The sequence below is a fragment of the Haemaphysalis longicornis genome, unplaced genomic scaffold (genome assembly GCF_048455015.1).
Source record: "Haemaphysalis longicornis isolate Haplotype H1 unplaced genomic scaffold, Haemaphysalis longicornis Haplotype H1 scaffold_1, whole genome shotgun sequence".
NCBI lineage: Eukaryota > Metazoa > Arthropoda > Arachnida > Ixodida > Ixodidae > Haemaphysalis > Haemaphysalis longicornis.
The window spans coordinates 306798230-306818994 of NW_027526203.1; the positions used below are offsets into that span (position 1 = coordinate 306798230).

At 46.4% G+C, this 20765-nt stretch overlaps 1 protein-coding gene across 2 annotated transcripts in view; it reads right to left on the minus strand.

Moving 5' to 3' along the window:
- Positions 1–20765, minus strand: part of LOC144149666 (MAM and LDL-receptor class A domain-containing protein 1-like) — a 308201-nt gene that overhangs the window by 69030 nt on the left and 218406 nt on the right. For both annotated transcript variants that reach the window (XM_077681331.1, XM_077681329.1), the window contains exons 69-73: positions 19466–19743; positions 13763–13885; positions 9423–13657; positions 4579–4763; positions 2149–2312 (exon numbers count right to left, since the gene is read on the minus strand). In XM_077681331.1, the coding sequence (XP_077537457.1) occupies positions 2149–2312; positions 4579–4763; positions 9423–13657; positions 13763–13885; positions 19466–19743 (4985 nt within the window). The remainder of the gene's footprint in view (positions 1–2148; positions 2313–4578; positions 4764–9422; positions 13658–13762; positions 13886–19465; positions 19744–20765) is intronic.

The following is a 20765-nucleotide window of genomic DNA, read 5'->3' on the forward strand; positions in this document are numbered from 1 at the left end:
GAAAAAGTGATACTTATATACCAGGAAACAATGGCGGCTTGTTAGGGTGCTCGAATGACCACAAAAACACCCGGAAGCGCACCATTGCTCTTTTGCTAGCCGCCATCACGGGTGTCAGCCACAACAGCAGGTCACCACCGCCCAGGTTTAGAGGCGAGCATGTTACACAGGGTGATCAAAATTAAGTCGACAGGTTTTTTTTTTTAAATTAGGCGCTTAAATTTACGTGAGGCCACCTCTACAATGAGGCTATGCGCCCAGGGGGACACATAATTAGGTGGTAATCATTTATCTCGGTGGCTTAATTAACTAAAATTGAATAATCAACCATTTTGTGGCTGCAATAAGTAGGCATGTTTGTATTGAAAAGTTGGACGCGATCGTGTTTATAAGCAGTCTCATTGGGCATAATTCTTCTAGCGCATCCGTACTCCGAGATAGCGAACTGCGAAGTTCAATTGCCGTTCGCATGATTACGCATGCTAGACAGCGAAGACCGGCGCAAGGCTCCTCCCTTTTGTTCTGTGCTTCGACAGCGGTTCCGAGTACTGCAGATTGCAAAAGCACTAGTCAAGAGAGAAAGGGTGCCAGTTATCACTTTTGCCTTTGCCTCCACCCCGTTGTCAAAACTAAACACCGTAAACCGCAGGCACGTCACAAAAGGGAGGAGCTTTGCGTCGGCCTTCGCTATAGCATGCGCAATTATGCGGACGGCAATTAAACTTCGCAGTTCGATATCTCGGAGTACGGACGCGCTACAAGAATTAAGCTAAATGTGACTGCTCAGAAACACGATTGCGGCGGCCGCCGTAAAATCGTAAACCGGGGGAGACAGGAACCGGGATATGAGGCGTACCATGATAGGGCTGCGCTTGCCCAACTAGTTTACGTTTCCAGCCTGTTAAGGGTTAATACAAAAACCAACCAACTCCGATGAGTGTGTTCCGTTTAGTCGAGAGTGTATCGAGATTCTACGGTTTAGGTATTTTATATAAATGTATATATATATATATATATATATATATATATATATATATATATATATATATATATATATATATATATATATATATATATATATATATATATATATATATATATATATATATATATATATATATATATATACATATGTGTGTGTGTGTGTGTGTTACATTAAAATCACTATGAAAAACATACCAACATTTCTTACGACGTTTCGGCTGGGGTCCAGCCTTTTTCAAGTGGGGCCGTGCGTTCGGGCCCCACCCGGCCAGCATGTTTTTCTCCACTTCCGTTCTATCTTTCAAACATTTCAAAAACTACATCTGTTTCCATAAAAAGAAATGACTTACCATCTTTTCCCCTTCGCCTTCGTTGGCGTTCTTGGCTGCCTGCCCTTATTTCCGTCTTCATTCTACGAGCCCCTCATTTCCCAATTTCCCATTCTGATATACATATTAGAAGGGGAAATGAGGGGCTCGTTTGAGTTAAGATCGAAATAAGGGTTGGCAGTCAAGATTGGCAGTCAAGCCAAGGAAAGGAAACGGGAGAATGCGGGAGGACACTTAGTATTGTGTAAACAGATGCAGATTTCTGAAAGACAAAAAGAAAGTGGGGAGAAAATGCCCGCTGTTTGGGATCAAAACCCAGGACCTCCAGCATACCCGTCTGCTGCGATGACCACTACGCTACCGCGGGGCTGTTCTCCCCTCCACTTCTTCGGGTGTTTATGTGTTAAGGTATTTGTTTCGTACGCCTGGGGGTGGTAGCAAGCGCTACTCGGACACACTCTCTCTCTCTCTCTTTCTCTCTCTCTCTCTCTCTCTCTCTCTCTCTCTCTCTATATATATATATATATATATATATATATATATATATATATATATATATATATATATATATACATATATATATATATATATATATATATATATATATATATATATATATATATATATATATATATATATATATATATATATATATATATATATATATATATATATATATATATATATATATATATATATATATATATATATATATATATATATATATATATATATACATACATACATTGCTACATGCATTACGTGTGTGCGTGGGTGTGTGCCCGCGCGTTTTTTATGTAGACATGTAGATCATCCTCCGAAAAATGTCACTTACCCTTTCAGACTGATCACTGGCCTGAATAATTTTCCAAGTGAAATCGTTCTCCAGAGAGTAGGTCGTCAACCGCAGAATTCTGATGTCGTGGCCAAGTAGCGAAGCGTTGTTCGTCACCGCCCAACCGCAAAGAGTGCCATCGTCGAAGCCGCACCTTGGTAGGACTGAAAAAAAAAATTATTCTTGCTTACGTACTTATCCCTTCATGAACTGGGCTCGAGCGTGATTTATTTAGACAATTTGGGTTCGTTACCTATTTGAAGGAGCCCGCACACAAAAAATACCATTTTGCTCAAGTTTCCTATAGAAAACTCGAAATATTTATAGAATTATGCTGTAGGCCTACCTCACATATACGAACTTCATGCCCTGAACCTAGCAACTACTTGCTTGTTTTACTTTTAAAGCAAAAGCAACACGATGCACACAGCCCATCTGCAAAAGACAGTGAACACAACATTATAAAGCCTCTCCTTTGTGAGCAAGTGCGGCGTCGTTTTTGTGATACCGAACAGTGGTGTATAGGCCTGCTGAACGATTCCCCCTGCTGAACACAAAATTTTCTCGGATCATTTTAAAACTAATTGCCATAATAAAACTTCGAATGCCATTCTGACTTCTATATTGAAGCGTAGCAAGCTCAACAAAATGTTTACTTATTATAATGAGTCTATTATAATTATGTACTTCACTGCAACATATATTATAATTATATTACAACTTTGTTATATTACGTTGTGCAACGGCACGTCATGAAAGCGCCTTCCAGTACGTATCCTTCGGAATCCCGTCATGCACTACTTTTATTTTCCAAACCCAACGTACCCTACACCAAGGTAGCGAACTAAATAAATGAAACGCTTGAGAATTAAAGCCAAAATGAGTAAAAGCGATCATTTAAATGCCCTAGAACTAAAGAAAATTAATTCATTGAACAAACAATCACTGAAACGAGTGAGAACTTAAGTGGAAAAAAACGCAGGAAAAGCATATTCCAGTATCGAGCTCGCACGCTCCGCTTCACCATTCTGACGCTACCGCTGCGTTACCACTGCATACTGGAGGCACACTAGGAAGTGTCAGCTCAGCCTTCGAAATTCACGCGGAGCGCACTCCAGCCGTAACTCTAGGGCTAAGTATGAGCGCCGTTGGACGACACTCCAGTCCCCGCATTACGACAAAAAGGCCAGTTAGAATTTGGGCCAGCCCCATTTCTCCATATTTCTTGCACATTACAAGTCATGCACTAAGAAACTTCCATTTGCCTGTTTCACGACAAGGGATCAACATGATGAATTCGGTCCATTGAACGGGACAAATTCCTAAAGCAAGACGGAGCGCGCAATTTGATTGAAACATTAGTTCTGCGCTAGGGCCGTGTGAAATGAATAAAAAAAAAAGGGCGCCATCCCGTCCTGCGAAAGTGGATATCGAGAGAAGCTGTTGTAAATCACTACACATGGTGGTGGGTGGGTGGGGTGCGTGTGTGTGGGGGGGGGGGGGGGGGGTGGGGGGGGAGGGTGCAGAAATCTTCTTTGCTGTCTCGGCGGGCTTGTTGCTCGCATTCGGTTTCTCTGACGCCGAACGCTGGGTCCTGACGCATGCGCTTGGCGTCTTGGGCGAGAACTGCTGGGTCCTGCCTAGCCTGACGCATGAGCCAGCCCTCGAATGACGTCAACCCCCCCTCCCCTTTCGGGAGCATCTGAAAACCTGGGCTCTAAACGGCGTCAACAACGACATTTAAACATCAATGCTGCTCTATTTCCTACAAAATTAACCCAAACGTTAACCCACCAAATTAACCCACTCCTCAAGCAACACCGCCTCAACTCAACTGCCAGTGTGCACTCCACCACCTTATACAGTTTGATACTCTTTCGCACAGTCGAAAGCCTTTTGGATATACGCCATCGCACTCAGCTGAAAAGTTCAGGCAGTTCACAGACATCCTCAGCAAACAGAGGCACTTTTTCACGTCGAATATTTACTTTTTTAAGCATTTCGCTGTGCTGCTCGGGTCGTCACTCTACAAAAGAAAAAAAACACTTAAATAGTCGAAACCAGCGAAAATAACAAAAAAGTTGTACGAGAGAACTAGCACTGTGGCTGTGTTCATGAGTGGAAGCGCGTTCTCCTCCACTCGCCCATAACGCGAGCGGCCACACTAAACTAACATAACTACTGTTCGCGGTTCTTGGCGCTCCTTGAGCCGGTCGTGCCTGTGTAGTTTGATACGTAACATCAATCAGTCAATAATCAATCATTTGAAAATGCACCTCACTTCGTAAACTGCGTGTTAACTATTGTTTTTTGACTGCTTGGTGAGGTATGTATTCATTGCGCCTCATGCGGCTGACTGAAGCCCATTCGCGTGGACTTTGTTCTGGAAATACGGCACCGCACTGGGTAGCTTGATCATTTCGCACGTACGGCAGTTCTTCTCGTCGCTCCCATCGGCGCAGTCCTCGCGTAAGTCGCAGACTCGGTCGGAGGGCACGCAGGCGCCGTCTGAGAGGCACGCAAACTGCTGCCGCCCACAGCTGCCCGGCTTGGGTACGACGGGTGCTGGAGAAGTGGTCGCCCGTGGCCTGTCCGGCAGACTGCTCGAGGAAAACCTTCGAGAGTGAAAGTGCGGGGCAGTTAACGCGCATATCGTAAATGCAGCACTGAGTGTTTTTCGCTGGCGTAGTGGGAAGCTAGTAGTATTTCTTTTCTCAAAAAGTTGAGCGTATACCAAATACACTTGGTAATGCGTAATATAATATTTAGTACTTTAATAAACGTTATTGCAGCGTGAGCTACACTGGCCGAGGTTAAGCAGTTTCGCGTGGCTCCTGGAGAGCCATGCTGCGCATGCGCGAGGAGCAGTGCCGTCTCACGGCCCACAGCCGGCGCGCCGGCGCCGCCGCCGCCACGACTGGATTGGGTTGGATTGGATTGGATTGGAAATCGTTTTAGCCGCAGTAAGCATGATAATCAGCTAATCCTAGACAACCAGGAAACCTAAGAATAACCAGCTGAACCTTAGCTCACGCTACGTATATCCTGGCATAGCCGAGCTAAGCCACGGCTAATTTTTTTTATTAACTCTGCTACGTACCAGAATATCATGTGCGATAAAAAAAATCTATAAGAAACAAATTAAGTCATCTAATGTAGGGCATCAAGGGGGAAACATACTTAAGCTACATCAACTAACAGGAAACGAAGTCAAACATTTATCTTGGAGACAATTGGTCTCCTCAATTTGGCTACACTTTCTGCACCAGTTCAGGCGGTGCAGCACTCGCGCAATCGATTTACCAGTGCAGCTTGCGCCACCTGCACTTCGGCCCTCGATTTGACGCCGTGCTGCACCAGTTCTTCTACACTTCTGCACTAGCCCCTGGGCGAGTTCTCGTCTCGTGCAAGGTGTAGCGTGCGAAAGAACTGGCGCTGCACTTGCACGGCACTTTTGTGAACTAGTGCAGAAAGTGTAGCCGAATCTAGGAGACCAAAAATTGGAAGATATAATTTCTAACAAATAGTTTCTATGATCGAAGATAAGCGTAAAAGCGGATAAACCATGAATCACGGCGGAAGAATGAACAAAGCTGCGGGCATTATATTTGTGAACTGCGCTTATATTTCAATAAAGGTTTACCTATTTAGTTGTTTATTGCCGTGATAGACTACGGGCATAACACACGTAGGACCTGCTGTTCCCGACGGGTCCTGCCAGCTCCCGTCGTGAAGTGTTCCGACACCTCCTGGCATTTCTCGAGGCCACTGGACTAACCCAGCTCCTGTAGCTGAGGCTACTCAACGAACACTTGTGCCGCTGTCGCTTATGTAGTGCCCCCCCCCCCTCTTTTCTTTTTTTTTTCTTCTCTCTTTCTCTCTCTCTCTCTCCTTTCTTCCTGTCTTTCTCTCTCACACATTTTCTATTCCACCCCTAGCCTCCTCCCAAGTCTTTTATCCCCTCTTCCCCTCCCCACCGCACTGGGTTGTATGCAGGTGAGCTCCCTACTGAGCTCAATAATATCCCCAGTGCACTTTCCTTTCCTTTCTTCCATCCAATCACTTCTCTCTCTCTCACACACGTAGGAAGTAAGTGGGTGCTTCTCAGCATAAAAGCTCGATACGATGCTAAGACGCAAACCCACAGTAACGCTACAAATAAAAACATGCCGACGGTTTCCCCGGGCCAACCACGATATATCTTGCGAAAGCACATTTTCTTGCACCAATTTGTTTTGTCAAAGTCCAGTTCAAGTGTTTTGGTTTTGAGGAATTTAAAATTACTCGCTCATGCTACGACATATTCTCCGGTGGGCAACGTCTGTAGCAACTTTTCTACGCAGATATCCCTTACAACGCTTTGCTTACAGAGGACGTCCTGTCACCACGAAATAGGTAGTCGGTAGGACATTGGAATGGCTACCGGGGGACCCAGGTTTGACGCCGGGGCGCAGCGTTTTTTTTAAAGACGATAGTCTTTCTTGGGCTACTTAAACCCAGAAATTTTGGCCTGTCTGTATGTTTGTCTGTCTGTCTGTCTGTGACTCGATTCAGCCACCCGGCCAAAGTAAAACAATTCCTGCGCAATAGTCTTATATATTCGCTGAGCGCAAAGTCGCGGGTTCGATTCCCGGCCGCGGCGGCCGCTTTTCTGATGGAGGCGAAAAGCAAAAACGCCCGGGTGTACGAGATTTCGGCGCCCGTTAAAGATCCCCAGGTGGTCAAAATTAATCCGGAGCCCTCCACTACGGCGCGCCTCATCGCCTGCGTTGCGTCGGCGCGTTAAACCCTACAATCAATCAATCTTATATAGTCACAGCTAAATCTACCCGTCTAAGTCCGGTGTATGTTCATACTTGTCAACATTGTCGAAGAAGAACAAGATATTACGCAAATATCAGACAACAAATTAATACAGAAGTGATATTTGCAGTGTTCCTTTATAAAAAATCATATGCTTGACTTCTGTGAAATTAAATACTTCATCAACTGCAGAAAAAAATTCACTCCGCCGTCGCCTGCTGTCGCCCGCGCAACTATAGCTTCTGGCGCCGTTTTAAGAAATCAACCGGCAACAGTTACGAAAGGTTCCACTAGGTAGATTCCACGTTCTCTTGCAACGCACGTGGAGTAGGGAAACGTGGTTCTATAAAAATTGAAGAGGGCGCCTCGATTCACGCGCGTCTTCGCCGTACGGCAGCGTTGGCATCGAGACACCCGGCTTGGAGCAGTGGAACGCGGAAAATTTAGAATGATTTAAGCAAACCTTTGGCGTCTTTACCTTGGGAGGAGCGCGACTCAAGAGGAACAGCATGAGAGGTGAGCGGGAAAGCGAAGAGAGGCATTTACTTCGCAAAAGCCGATAAAGACTATCGTCTTTTGACGTCATTTGCAACGAAAGGAGCAGATACGCGGCCAATGTTTTTATTCACTAGCTAAGAAAAGATTTCGTACAGACAGGGGCGAAGTCCAGGTTGGTAGGCTAGTGGGGCTTTTGCCCTAGAACGGCCAAGTGCACGACACAGGAGTAAACACTAAAAATCAAGGTAAAGAACCACTAGTAACGAAAAAAAGCGATTATGAGAGAGGGCGAAAGCCATCCTTCTGGATGAAAACCCCACATGAAGGCCAATATTCTTGTATTTGTCGACTAAAAGGAGGAGGACGCCGGCTCGCGCCGGTTTCCGCTCTTGTGTTCAAAAACGAAGCCACAAACGCGGCTCATTGCTTGCTGAGGCTCAGGCATCTCCATAATCGTAAAGAACTCGCGCATTTCGCTACTGTTTGTTATGCCCGAGGTTCTACGTTAATACTGCAGTTATCATTGAGATTGGCGCTAATCGCAATGTTTTTTAAAACATTCATATAATTCACATTGCTCCGTTGTTGTTATTTCCAGCTTACCGCGTTAACAATACGTCACAGCAGTTGCATCTGATAGGGGGCCCTATAGGCTTTGCGAAAAGCTTAGACTTCCTTTCAAGGAGGAAACAAATTCATGACGCAGTATTACGATGTAATGACATGCGCCGTTTCTGTGTTATGTACTGTAGGTCAATGTTACTTTAATTACCGTTATTCTGCTCCCGTAATGCGAGTGTACATTGAGAGGTCTCAGAAAGAAGAATTAATGAGAAATGAGGAACGTTGATCATATTTTAATCGTAATAGAAGTAGTATAGTAGTGGCAGTAATACTACAACAACAACTACTACTACTACTGCTATTACTACTACTACTACTACTACTACTACTACTACTAGTAGTAGTAGTAGTAGTAGTAGTAGTAGTAGTAGTAGTAATAGCAGAAGTAGTAGTAGCAGTGGTAGTAGTACTAGTAACAGTAGTAGCAGTAGTAGTAGTCGTAGCAGTATCAGTAGTAATACTTTTGTTGAGGAAAAGAAGAACCCATAAGTGGAGTTTGGGGAATGGATGGTTAATAAACAGGGCATGAGGATAAATACAAGCAAGGAAGGGGGATCTTCAGGGTCAATTCTAGGAACTTGAATTTTATTTAGTTTTGCAAATGATACCAGGGTGGACATTATTAGACCACAAAGCTGAAACACATCGCGATTGAAGTGGGACAGTGTAGGTCTGCAGCATTCATAGATCTCTGGGCCCCTTTTGAGTGAATAAATGGTCATTTAATGAATTGTGTTTGTATCCGGTCGATGGTGGTCCATCTGGGAATCATTTTCATGTCGTTTGAGGGTGGGTTCAAATTGCGATATTCGGCACAAGTACAACAGGTTCAGATCAGACAATGTATTGTGTCCGGTGTACGTACTGTACTGATGTGACAGTAGGGGCAACCTGGTGGGTGTTTGAGAGTGTATTTTAGAAATATCAGCTCTTATTTCGATTCAATTAGTTTTATTGCAGGCCCCTGAGGCTGCGTTTCTCATAGAATTGAAGTACAAAAACGCCCCTGAGAGCATAATTTCGACGCGGGGCAGAGAACCCTACGTGCTACAAATTAGGGGTAGCCACCCACTTCGGCGCGCCTTGCAAGCTACATGCACTTAAATACGGGCTTCTGTTGGTACAATTATGGTGTGCCACTCATTTTGAGGCCTTAAATATGCTCACAAAAATGTGGCAATGCTGAAAACAAGGACGTACATGCCTCTTGTGGAGATGTCGTGAATCCGGCAATACTAACTTCATTGTAAATACCATATGCCTATGCAGTTAAGCATTTCTATTGTAATTTCCCGCTGGCGTTAAGAAGTCCCCAAGTTTTAGAGAGAGCTACCGCAACGGTAACTCACCTGCAGTTTCGGCTGAAACTGATGTCATCAAGAGCGATGGCGTCTTTGGGACCATTTCCTGAGCGTAGGGCAAACACGAGCTGCCTATCTCTCTGGTCAGTCATGTCGACGTGCTGTCGCTGCCAGAAATCTCCTTGCGAACCATCCCGGTGCCAGACTTCCTTTGCTGCGTCGCTGGTGTCCTTGAAATATCTCATATGGAGGCTCAACGAGTTAACCTGTCGACCGAACATGTAATAGTGAAACGTCACACGGCATTCACCAGCTAGCAGAGTCATGGAAGAAAGCGTCGCCATCTTGTTGAAACCGTGAAAGCCGCCACCAAACTGCAAGTAGGCGCCGGTATTGTTAAACGTTGTGTGGTCAAAAAGGGCTCCGGTATCGTCGTCTTTTCTCAACGGTGACCTGCCACGCGCAAACTGCAACGATCCTTCCGTTTCTTCTCGCTTGGGCTTTTCCAGCACGAGGGTTCCCGTTTTCTCATCGTCGAATGTTATTCTTTGGTTGCTGCATCCCTCCTCGTCACTGCCGTCGCCGCAGTCATCGTAAAGATCGCATCTCTTTTCCCTGGCGACGCAGAAGAGCCGCGATTTGCACTTAAACGAGTTCTTTTCACCGCAAGGGTCGCCAAAAAGCGCGTCATTCTTCGGGTAGCCACAATCAACGAAGCTAATTTCATCCAAAGCGAACTGCAGGTCGGGCCCACTTGAGGGGGATTCAATTTCAAATGCGAGGCGAAATGGGTTCTTGCGTCGTCCGATGCCAACTTTTTCAGCAGTCCAAGACTCTGCCAAACGTTGTGACGTCCGCTCCCAAAGCAATATGTCTTCAGAGCCGTTCATTACCAGGAGAAGCCGCACGTGTATAATAGGGATAGTAAGCCAGTGATAGAAGCTCACTTTGCAGTCGGGAGTAGATTGTTGGTAGTGTGGACTGAACATTCTTATTGGATTTTCGATTTTGTCACCGTCATGAGCCATGTAGAAGAAAAGGAAATGACCCGAAGAACTGTTGGTCGTTACGTCTTTACTGGGGCTGTTTCGTGTCTTTTCTACTGCTTCCATTGCCGTCATCGAATGCCAGCCTACTCGTAGCGGCAAATCAGGGCTGTTCCAACCGCAGTCCCCTTGTTCAAAAGTGCATGAAGAAGGACATGTGGATTCGTCAGCTCCGAAAGGGCAGTCAGCTTTAAAATCACATGTCATTTCTCTCGGTATGCAGCTGTTATCTTTACATTTAAACTCTGTTACGTTGTTGCACTGGGTAACTGGGGAAACTGTTGGTACTACCGATGAGTGGGAGACCGAGCAGTCTGGAGTGAATGAGACATCATCGATGGCTATACTACCTTGGGTCCTTCCCTGGAACACCACTTCGAATTCGTCAGGGCTAGACAAAGCAAAATCAGCCTTCTGCCATTTACTTACAGTGCCATTTTCATTTCCAACTGTTATTTTTTTGAGCACGTGTGATTGGGTTTTAGAGGAGATCGAAATATCCAGCTCCGCAAGTTCGCTAATCACATGCCAAAACCGGAGCCTACATTTCAGCGTCGTCGTACTTTCGAAAGACACGCTTTTCAAGCTGGCCTCGCTCTTCGGGTCAGTTTTCTTCAGGAATAAGAAATGGCCGGACTCGTTTCCAAACGTATGATCGAATCCGGGCCCATTGCTGTCTGCCCCCACGCTTCCGCTAATAATAGTCCAATTGGAGTGACCTTCCCCAGGTTCATCTTGCCAACCGCAAAATCCGTCTTCGAAGCTGCATCTTTCCGGAAAGCGGCTGCAGTTGACTTCATCATAACCGTCTGGGCAATCTAGGTTCCAATCACAAAGTTGAGAATTATGAAAGCAAATGCCAGGAGACCCTTTGCAAGAGAACTGGCCCTTGGATTCGCAATCAGTGCCTAGGGGAGCATGGCGGCCGCACTGAAGTAAACTTATTTGGTCTACAGCCAATCCAGATTGAGGAGTAGGTGGTGTCGCTTCAAGTCTCAGATGCCATCCACCATGAGTGCGTTGCCCGATTTTGACTGTCACTTTCTTCCACTCCCCAGTTTCGAATTTTCTCAGTGCTAGCAAAGTGGATCGTGATGAATTTTTCTCTACGACGCTTAACCGGAGAATCTCCGCCCGTGCTGGCACATTACTAGCGTAATAAAACATTTCCAAGTAGCACGTAGCAGCCGATGGACCATGCTCTGCCGACCTGAGAACCGCCGTGTCCGAGACTATACCGCTTCCTGGGCGGACGCCCATGAAGAAACCATTCCCTGAGGAGTCTGTACTTGGACCGGTTCCGTTTTCACTTGACCTAAGTCTTTGCCAAGAGTACCGACCGACGCTTGTGTCCCGCCATCCACAGGTTCCGCTGCTGAAGTCGCAACTGGCACAAATGGCCTCGTCAGCCCCGTCTTTGCAGTCTGGGGCAAAATTACAGACGTGAGTTAGAGGAATGCACGTTTGGTCTGGGCAGGTGAACTCAGTTGGTTTACAAAGGCCCGATGGCGGCTTGGTTGTTGCGTCTGAAGCCAGTACAGGCAGTGCCGCCACAGACGAAATGTTGCAGCCATCCGTAAAGGAAACGTCGTCAATAGCCCATGCTCCGTGTATGTCATCCCCAGATCTTGCCTCGATAACGATTTGGAGGGGGTCACTAATGTCTTTAATTTGTAAAATTTTCCGCTCGTAGTACTGGCCAAATACCTGAGATGTTTTCCACAGTAGACGTTTCTCGCCGAGCAAATCGAAACGAGCGTACACAGCCAGACTTCCAGCGTTAAGGCTGTACAAATTGTAATCCAAGTGGGAAAATCTCGTTTGGTAAGCATAAAAAAACCGCAAGAAGCATGTGTTACTTTTCGTGACCTCCACAATTGGACTGAACAATTCGACCTTTTTCGCTGACTTTTTGGGAAACTTGAACCGCAAGAAGTTTCCGTAGACTGTATTGGTTGTATGGTCTCTCAAGTCGTCTGGGGGCAGCGAGGTCTTGTCTTTTGACAGGCGAAGTTCCCAATCTGAAGCTTTTACTTGCCAGTCGCATACGCTGTCCTCAAAATTACACCTCCCGGGAAACGATGAGCAGTTCGCCCTCTGACTTGAACTCTCATCACTCATATCACCGCAGTCATCGTTGAAATCACATACGAGGTTCTTGCGTATGCAGTTTCCGTTGGCACAAGCGAAGAAATGGGGTGGACATTGTTTCACTGTCCCTGCAATGTTGCTTTTCTCGCAGTCCGAAAATTTGAGGTCGTCTATTGCAAACGTTTCATCGAACGACTCAAACTTGCCAACCAACTTGACCGAAAATCGCTCAGACACTCTCCCAATTCGAGCGGTGGCGTACTTCCACTGCTGCCGCTCCAGAGTGCCGTTATGGCCCCTTAGCATAAGGACCGTTGTGTCTTCAAGTCTGAGGTTGGACAGCATTTTATAGGTAACCTTAACAGCTGTACTTTGTGATGCGAGCGTTGTGTAGTACCAGAAGCCCAGCGTGCAGGTAGGAGATGCGTCAATCAGATTGGGACTGACGATTTCAGCCGTGCGTTCATTTTCGTAGGCTGGCCAGACCTTCAGACGCAGAAAGGTACCCGTGTCTGATAATGTGGTGTGGTCTTTGACTGGTTCCCTTATAGCGTTGTTCCTCGCTTGTTCCGGTGCCCATACAGCTCCCAGTCCTGCTGTCTTCCACGAACAAGTGCCGTTTGATTCGAAGTCGCATTCGGTTCCGCAATTCTCCTCGTCCTTCCCATCCAAACAGTCAGCCTCGAAATTGCACAGGCGGTCACGAGTGAGGTGTTTTGTCTCGTTGTCGCAGCTGAATTCCGGGTGGCTCGCGTCCTCCGGAAGCCCGCACGGTCGGCCGGAAACAACTAGGTCGTCGATAGCGAAGACAGCGGCATGCCGAGGCGGGAAATCTACCTTGAATCCGAGACGACATTCTGCGGCCTCCGTTGAAACGTTTGCTCGAGCTTGCACCCATCGGGCGCTAATATCCGCAGCAACAAAATGTTCGACCAGTTCATCTCCAGACTCTGTTCTCAGGAAAAGGCTCAGCATGTGTGGCAGGGTACCAGTGTGGTAGGACCAGAAGCTAAAGCAGATGTTGTTGCAGTCAGTCAGCAGAGGTGAAAGTAGATAAGACGGAGCTTCAATTGTGTCGCCACTACTGCCGATCGCTGCGTAAATGCCGTACGATGCACCAAGCGTGTGGTCGACGTCCGGCCCAAACTGCGAAAAAGAAACGTTAGAATACGTATTCAGGAATGTGATTAATACGCTAATAAATTATGTAAGATGAATAATTTCCTTTCGGGCGCATATGAAACCCCTTACCATGTGAAAACGCCCCGGAATTCTGTCCCATACTGGTCCCACTGGAGACTGCGCTTCGTTTTCCCAAAAGCAAAAATCCGTTTCGAAGTCGCAGGAGCCAAGACTGGGGCATAGGCTGTGTGCCTGCAATAAAGGTATAAAAACCATTGACAACCGGTTTTTGCATTCACAGTGGTGTAACCACGAAAGTAATACTGTATAGAAAAATCCAAAGAACAAAAATGGCCAGACTGATGGTGGAGTAGGGAATCAGGAGACTTTTACGTTATTCTAACTCCGAGCGCAGGGTTAGGGTATATGTGAGCTGAGGCAGCCTGTCCTCAATATTACTACAGAGCCTTACTTCGGCCTCATTGCGGCCTTTGCTGACTCTCAAGCTCTCATGACACGGTTGGGTTCATCCAGCTGTCAATAAATTAGTGTAAGCTTATTCGTGTAAAACTCTAAAACGCCGTTACACGCACATTGTCCAGCCGTATTGACGTAATAAGTGCGTGCCATTCTTTTTTACCGGCATTAATAACTTTGTTAGAATCGCTTAACCGCTTTACAACTATACCGTTTTCAGCGCACTGTATTTGGGTGTCAGTCATTTATGAGCCGTCAATGGTCTGCTTTAGAGGAAAATTGATTATTTAATTGTTTATTTGTTTATTGTCTTAGTTAGTTAGTTCGTTAGTTAGTTGGGAACTATTTTTATTTATTTCTATTGATAGCTCTACAATAAAGACCGTAATAGGTGAAAACAAAGTTAATTTGTAGCAGATGTATTCACGGGCCTGTACCAACATAATTAAGCGCACAAATTTAGGGATTCCTTTTTGTGAACGACACATAATTGTGTAGATAACTTTTAATAAGGCAGTAGAGTCATCGACCTTCGAAAGTGCAGCTGAACTCCCCTGTTATTTTGCGTTGTTCAAAAAATTGATTGATTGTAGGGTTTAACGCGCCGACGCAACGCAGGTGATGAGGTGCGCCGTAGTGGAGGGCTCCGGATTAATTTCGACCACCCGGGGATCTTTAACGTGCGCCGAAATTTCGTACACACGGGCGTTTTTGCTTTTCGCCTCCATCAGAAAAGCGGCCGCCGCAGCCGGGAATCGAACCCGCGACCTCGTGCTCAGCAGCGCAACGCCTTAGCCACTGAGCCACCGCGGCGGGTCTGTTCAAAAAATAGGAATTTGCATTGCAGTCCATACTTCTGGCTAGGGTTTCATTTTTTTTTTCGTATTTGCTACTCCGCCGTGACACAAGTGAACAGAGAAAATGCGACCTACATTGAAGTGCCAACAAATAACCAACCTCAACACAAAATAAAACCTGCAATCGCGGTGTAATTGTATCCCTAACATGACAGACAGAACTACCTGATTATTTAAGTACAACATGAAGAAGGCGGCAGGGAGGGTGAGGGGGGACAGGGGAGAGAGTTCACTTCAGATCTAAAATTTGATTTCTCCCACCTTATACGTGCATTCCCCCACAGCGAAAGTATCCACTGCTTCTTTCCCTGCTATTCCCGGCTGTGCACTAACTGCACCGAAAATACTACTGAAGTATTCCAATTCAGTCAAAAGAAATTCGATTGAAGATGCGCAACTGTAGATCCATATTTCTCATTTTGAATCTATCCATCATGTGTGAATTCTGGTCCAGATTAGGTTGTATTCACTTTGCATTTGACACGTACAAATTATTCCAAGTACATCGCGGACCATAACTGTTACAGTAGTCCTTGACTCGCATGACTGGAAGCGCGCAAGAAAAAAACAAGGAATCAGGTAAAGTGCAAGTAGGTTTACCTGATTCGTACGCTGCTTTTAAGCAATTTTAACTTACAGTTGTTAATGCTAAATAGAGACGCCAAGATGTACAAACGTCATATGATTTCAAGGTAACGTCACCTCTAAATTAATTTTGAATCTCAAGCGGTCAATGTGTATTGACCTCACGCTCCAGGATATGTTGTTCAGATCTCAGGCCCAAATCCCATATTTTCTGCGGCCATCTACGTTACTGGTTGAGCTCATGTATTATGGTTGAGGTGCACATGAGCGGAATTTTAGTAAGGCGAAGGCAAAACTTCATGAGGTTGTCAGGCTCAGTGAAAACAGGTAGGGTGGCTGAACGCGTTTAGAAATCCTATAATTTCAGCTTCAAAAAAACTTAATTTAATGCGGTAAATCCGGGAAAAGTGAGCGATGTCACGAAAAACAACGTCTCACAGGGGATTTCAGCCGGCAGCGGGCAAATAGAATTGAGAAACTAAAGGGAACCGAACGTGTTCGTGCCACAACAGAAGCGAGGCGGCAGGTCACGCATTAACGTACACTGGATAAAGGGTTCTGGACTAGATCACGTGCTCCTATGAACCTTCGCTTCTGTCCATACGCGCTTCTCATTATCTTGTCATCTCCCAAAAAATTAGCAGTGGCTTAGCTCGGCTATGCCAGGATATACGTAGCGTGAGCTAAGGTTCAGCTGGTTATTCTTAGCTTTCCTGGTTGTCTAGGATTAGCTGATTATCATGCTTACTGCTGCTAAAACGATTTCAATCCAATCCAATCGCGGCGGCGGCGGCTCTGGCGAGTCAGCTGTGCGCCGTGAGACGTCACTGCTCCTCGCGCATGCGCAGCACGGCTCTCCAGGAGCCACGCGAAACTACTCAACCTCGGCCAGTGTAGCTCACGCTATAAAACTCTCAACAAATCTGTGCGCCCCCTACTGATAATAACAAAGAATAATGAAATACTTTGAAGGAACCAAAGCTCAAAAAGAGGCGAAGGCTTGATAATGCTGCTCCTTTTAAGTGTCATCATGTCAGGAATACCAATGGTGGAGCAAAAAGCTAACAAACTGTCTCAGTATAGCAGAGAGAAGCATTACAAGCAAATCAAGGAGTCCCAACAGAACAAAAAAAAAAAAAAACAGATCCTTATATACACACCTATAACCGATTTGTTACAGATCGCCCGTTATTTTTCTGCGTGATTGCTCAGCTACAAATAACGTTCCTGCCTTTGCAGCGAACCAGCTTCATATTTAATTATCACGAATAGACACGGCCCAGAGTGAACCTACACATAGGTACCACTATGTGTAGGGGCCATGCAGTCAAAACACAGGTTTGGTTCATTACAAATATTGCCTCGTTAGAACCATATTGACACCCCTTTTAACGTAAACTTCACTCAAATAAGCTGTATAACTAGAAAAAAAATGGAATGGCCATGCGACCCACGAGCTCATTTCCCGCACAAGAACCTATGACGTAATATGCACAGCTGTGCGATTGACCGCAGCCGGCAAAAACAAATGCAAGTTAGGCAGGGCTTATAAGTTTCCAGAAAAAAACTATTTTCGCTTAAATATAGTGCACATTCATTTTATACCAGTAAGGATAATGGGGTAAACTATGGGAGTTACGAACGTACACGTAAACATAGACGTGAGAGTGCGTACTGTTCTTGGTACTGCACGCACTATGCGTGTTATAGCCCCACGGCAGTCTGGCGCTTTGGGGTTGTCTTGAGGCCGATTGGCGTAAGCGACATTTTCTTACGCTACCCTGTTTGTCGAGCATACCCCATGTTTCACGGAACGATTACTACCTACCGTAATAAAAGCAAGCCAGGCGCAAATACGGACACAGACAAGGCAAATGCAGGCAGCGGCCGTGCGAAGTATGGTGGGGTCATCTAAAAGGACTAACGGTAAGCAAGGCGTTCTGCAGTACGCTGCAGAGTCAACAGCCCACTGACGCTCGTTTGAGGACCTGTCCGTGTTACGTCATCGCAGAACGTCACGAAACACATGGTTGGGCGGGAGAATCAAGATTTTAACCTAAATTTATTAATTTCTCAGTGAATAAAGCTTCATTTTCTACTGCACAAACGCGGGGGGCACTATAAAACACCGAATTGTAAAATATTTCGAATAAAATAAACTTGTATTCTGTCTGCATGGCACCTTTAAGTAGGAAACTGTAAGAATCCGCTCGATTCTTTTGCTGTGTTCAACGAGAGGCTTCCCAACCACGCGTAAAAGCATTTCAATCGCGTATTACCAGTCCTGTTCTTATTTAACGCGATATTTTATCTTTATGCGATCATAAGTATAAATTTCTAGAATCAATTTCCCCAGGATAAAACGTACGCCGGTGAAGAACGCTTGACATCATCTCAGTTTTTAACTTTCAACCAAATATTCGCGCGCGACACTCGTCGACCCAAGGTGGCGGCTGAGTGGGTAACGCTTTGCGCTGCTGAGCCCAAGGAAGCGGGTTTAACCCCGTCCGCGGGGGCCGTTTTCCTGATGAAGGCGGAAAATGAAGAAGCCCGTATGTCGAGATGTCGGTGCATGTCGAAGATCCCCATGTCGTCAAAATTAATCGGGAGCCTTCCAATACGGTGCGCCTCATAGCCCAAGCGTAGCTTCGGCGCGTAACGTAAGCGGGTCACGTGATAATCTTCACCCCTTTCTCAACCGCACACATTCACCGCCTCCTGTGGTGCTATTTCGGACGCAAGACGGATATCATGATGACCGCTTCAATGTCTTCTCCTTCGGCGCACATTCCTGGCTTTGCTCAAAAGTAGGCTTTGACATAGAGCGTTGTCTCGCGGGGTGACATATTCGCGACTGAAAACCTCATAACGTCGCTGCTGAAGCTGCGCAGCAAAACAATCCCGTGGTGAGCATTTTCTCCAGACTAAGCAACTGCGAATCGACAAGGTGTATTCGCAACCTTGCACTACGGTGGTCTCATATATCCCAGGCATTCCTTCGGTAGGCTTACTATCCCATATGAGAGGCGCACGGGCTCAATGCCACCACCTAAAAGGGAAGGTCAGGTTAATTCCTCGCTCTCGCCCTCTTCCGTCTATCAGTATGGACTCAAATAAAGTTATGTCTCTCTTTCTCTCTTTCCCTCTCCCTTTTGATGGTATGCAGAGGTATTTTTACAACATGTCTAGTGTTACATTCGGGAAGGCGTCCCCGAACCGTGTTCCGTCGCCTCCGTCATGCGTGGTAGCGTGATGGTCGAGCGACCAGCAAAAGTTGCTGCCTTGGTGACGACGACAAAAAAACTGAAGGCAAACTTAAGTGGTGTACTGCATTAGGAGAGATCAGCCGAAGCAATACATGAAAAATTCCCTTCCGGGCGAGGTTACAGCGGGACTCGAGCAGAGCGACAGCGTGGGTTCGCTGCTGCAAAACGAATGCGAACTATCCACCGAGAGGGTGGGTTTTTATATAGAAAAGCCGTCACGGCTGCGCGGCTTCCCCAGTGATTCTGTGCACGGGGCCCCAAAATAGTACAGACACATGCAAAACTATTTCCCGAGTCCGGGAGGCCGGCAATAGCGGCGATCGTTCAGTCTGAGAGAGCGGGGAGAGATCTCGGCTGCGGTGTCCGCTTCGCCGGGGCATGTGTCTACATGAAGAATCGTTGGCTTCGTGTTTTGTAGCTGCAACGGCCTGGGTCACGGCCAACGGTCCCCACGCGGCAGGTGCACACGAGGAGGGTAGACTATGCCATAAAGCACAGCATCACTGGACTAAGCTTGCATTACGAGCGAACAGAATAGCGGCGCGCTGCATCGTAACACGTTAAGTCATACTCCGTTTCATTCCAGTTTCACACTAGCCAACATACAATATTATTTGAGGAAGGATGCACTTATCGCGGGCATTTACCTGAAAGTCATCTACAGTGACAACGCCTCCGGTCGCACCAAGCGTTGCTTGCAGGAAGTACTCGAACGGCGCTGCTGGGAGAAACCTCAGGTTGACTTGGGCTGGGTGCCAGCCAGCAGTGTTGGCCAGCTGGCTCTCTCTGAACGTGGCCTCGGTCCGCATTGTGACCCCTTGGCTCGTGCCAACCGACAACTGGTGGCCGTTGCTGAGCTGGTACCAAAAGCGGACACACCTATCGGCTGCTTCATGTGTCCGGCTGAACGTCGTTACGGTAATTCCTACAACAAACAGTGGCAGAAGCGCGAAAAGGTTCAATAAAGTAGCATGTGAACTCTACACCGATCGCTTAGCCTTTGTGCAAAAGTCGGTACTTTTTCTTATAAGCATAATCCGGAACCCAATAATCAGGGGGCTACTATTGACCAATTACTATGTAAGAAAATGCCCGGGTCTTCATTTGCTTTCACTAAAACTACTTAGAAAGCCTACACAAAGTATTGCGCGTCCTTTCCTTCTATGTGTCACTCGTCGCAACAGATATTTTCCGGTAAGCTTTCACACTCGCTATGCTGTTTGCACGAAGCCAGCGCTTCGCTTTAGCTCGCACTCTTCATTCTAGCGTCACCCCAGTTATTGGCCCTTATTCTGAATGCGTTAAATACATAGATTTACTATGCGTGGAGAAATTGTCAGCTCCTGGCCCTGTGGTTCGGCTTCATTTCGAATCACAGTCTTCGTTTAATTAGGGGGGTTAGGGGGGAGGGGGGCTCTTGGCGGTCCGACACATAGACATTTTACTGCATATACTGAAGCCTGAAGGGTGTGGTGGTATTTCATGAATAGACACAATGCAAGCTCAACTTTTCCGCAACTAAATTAGCTTGAACTACCTGGCAGTATTTTGTAAGGGTTTGCCTGGGACTCTCGACCTCCCTGGGCCAACTAGGTGCCTCATAAACTGACAAGGCAGGATAGCAGACATCCAAGTATATTGCGCAGTGCTCTCCGCGCTATCCTGAGCCCAGCATTCTGGCCCACATTCGTTCGCACAGTTTTCAATACCTTTTTCTTGCGATTGATTTCGCTAAAACTGGTGGCAGAAATTCGAATCAGCACGTGACCATCCTGACACAGTGGACGCGTCCCGTCGCGGCCCTTATTGAAGATCAGCTGCTAGGGAATATTACTGCTCGGGCCGAGTGGCACCATTTCTATCGGCGCTCTGTGGGTGCCTCTCAAGCGCGGGAAAGAGCCGCTTCCCGGATTACTAATTATCATCATCTTTTTGTAGACTAAAATA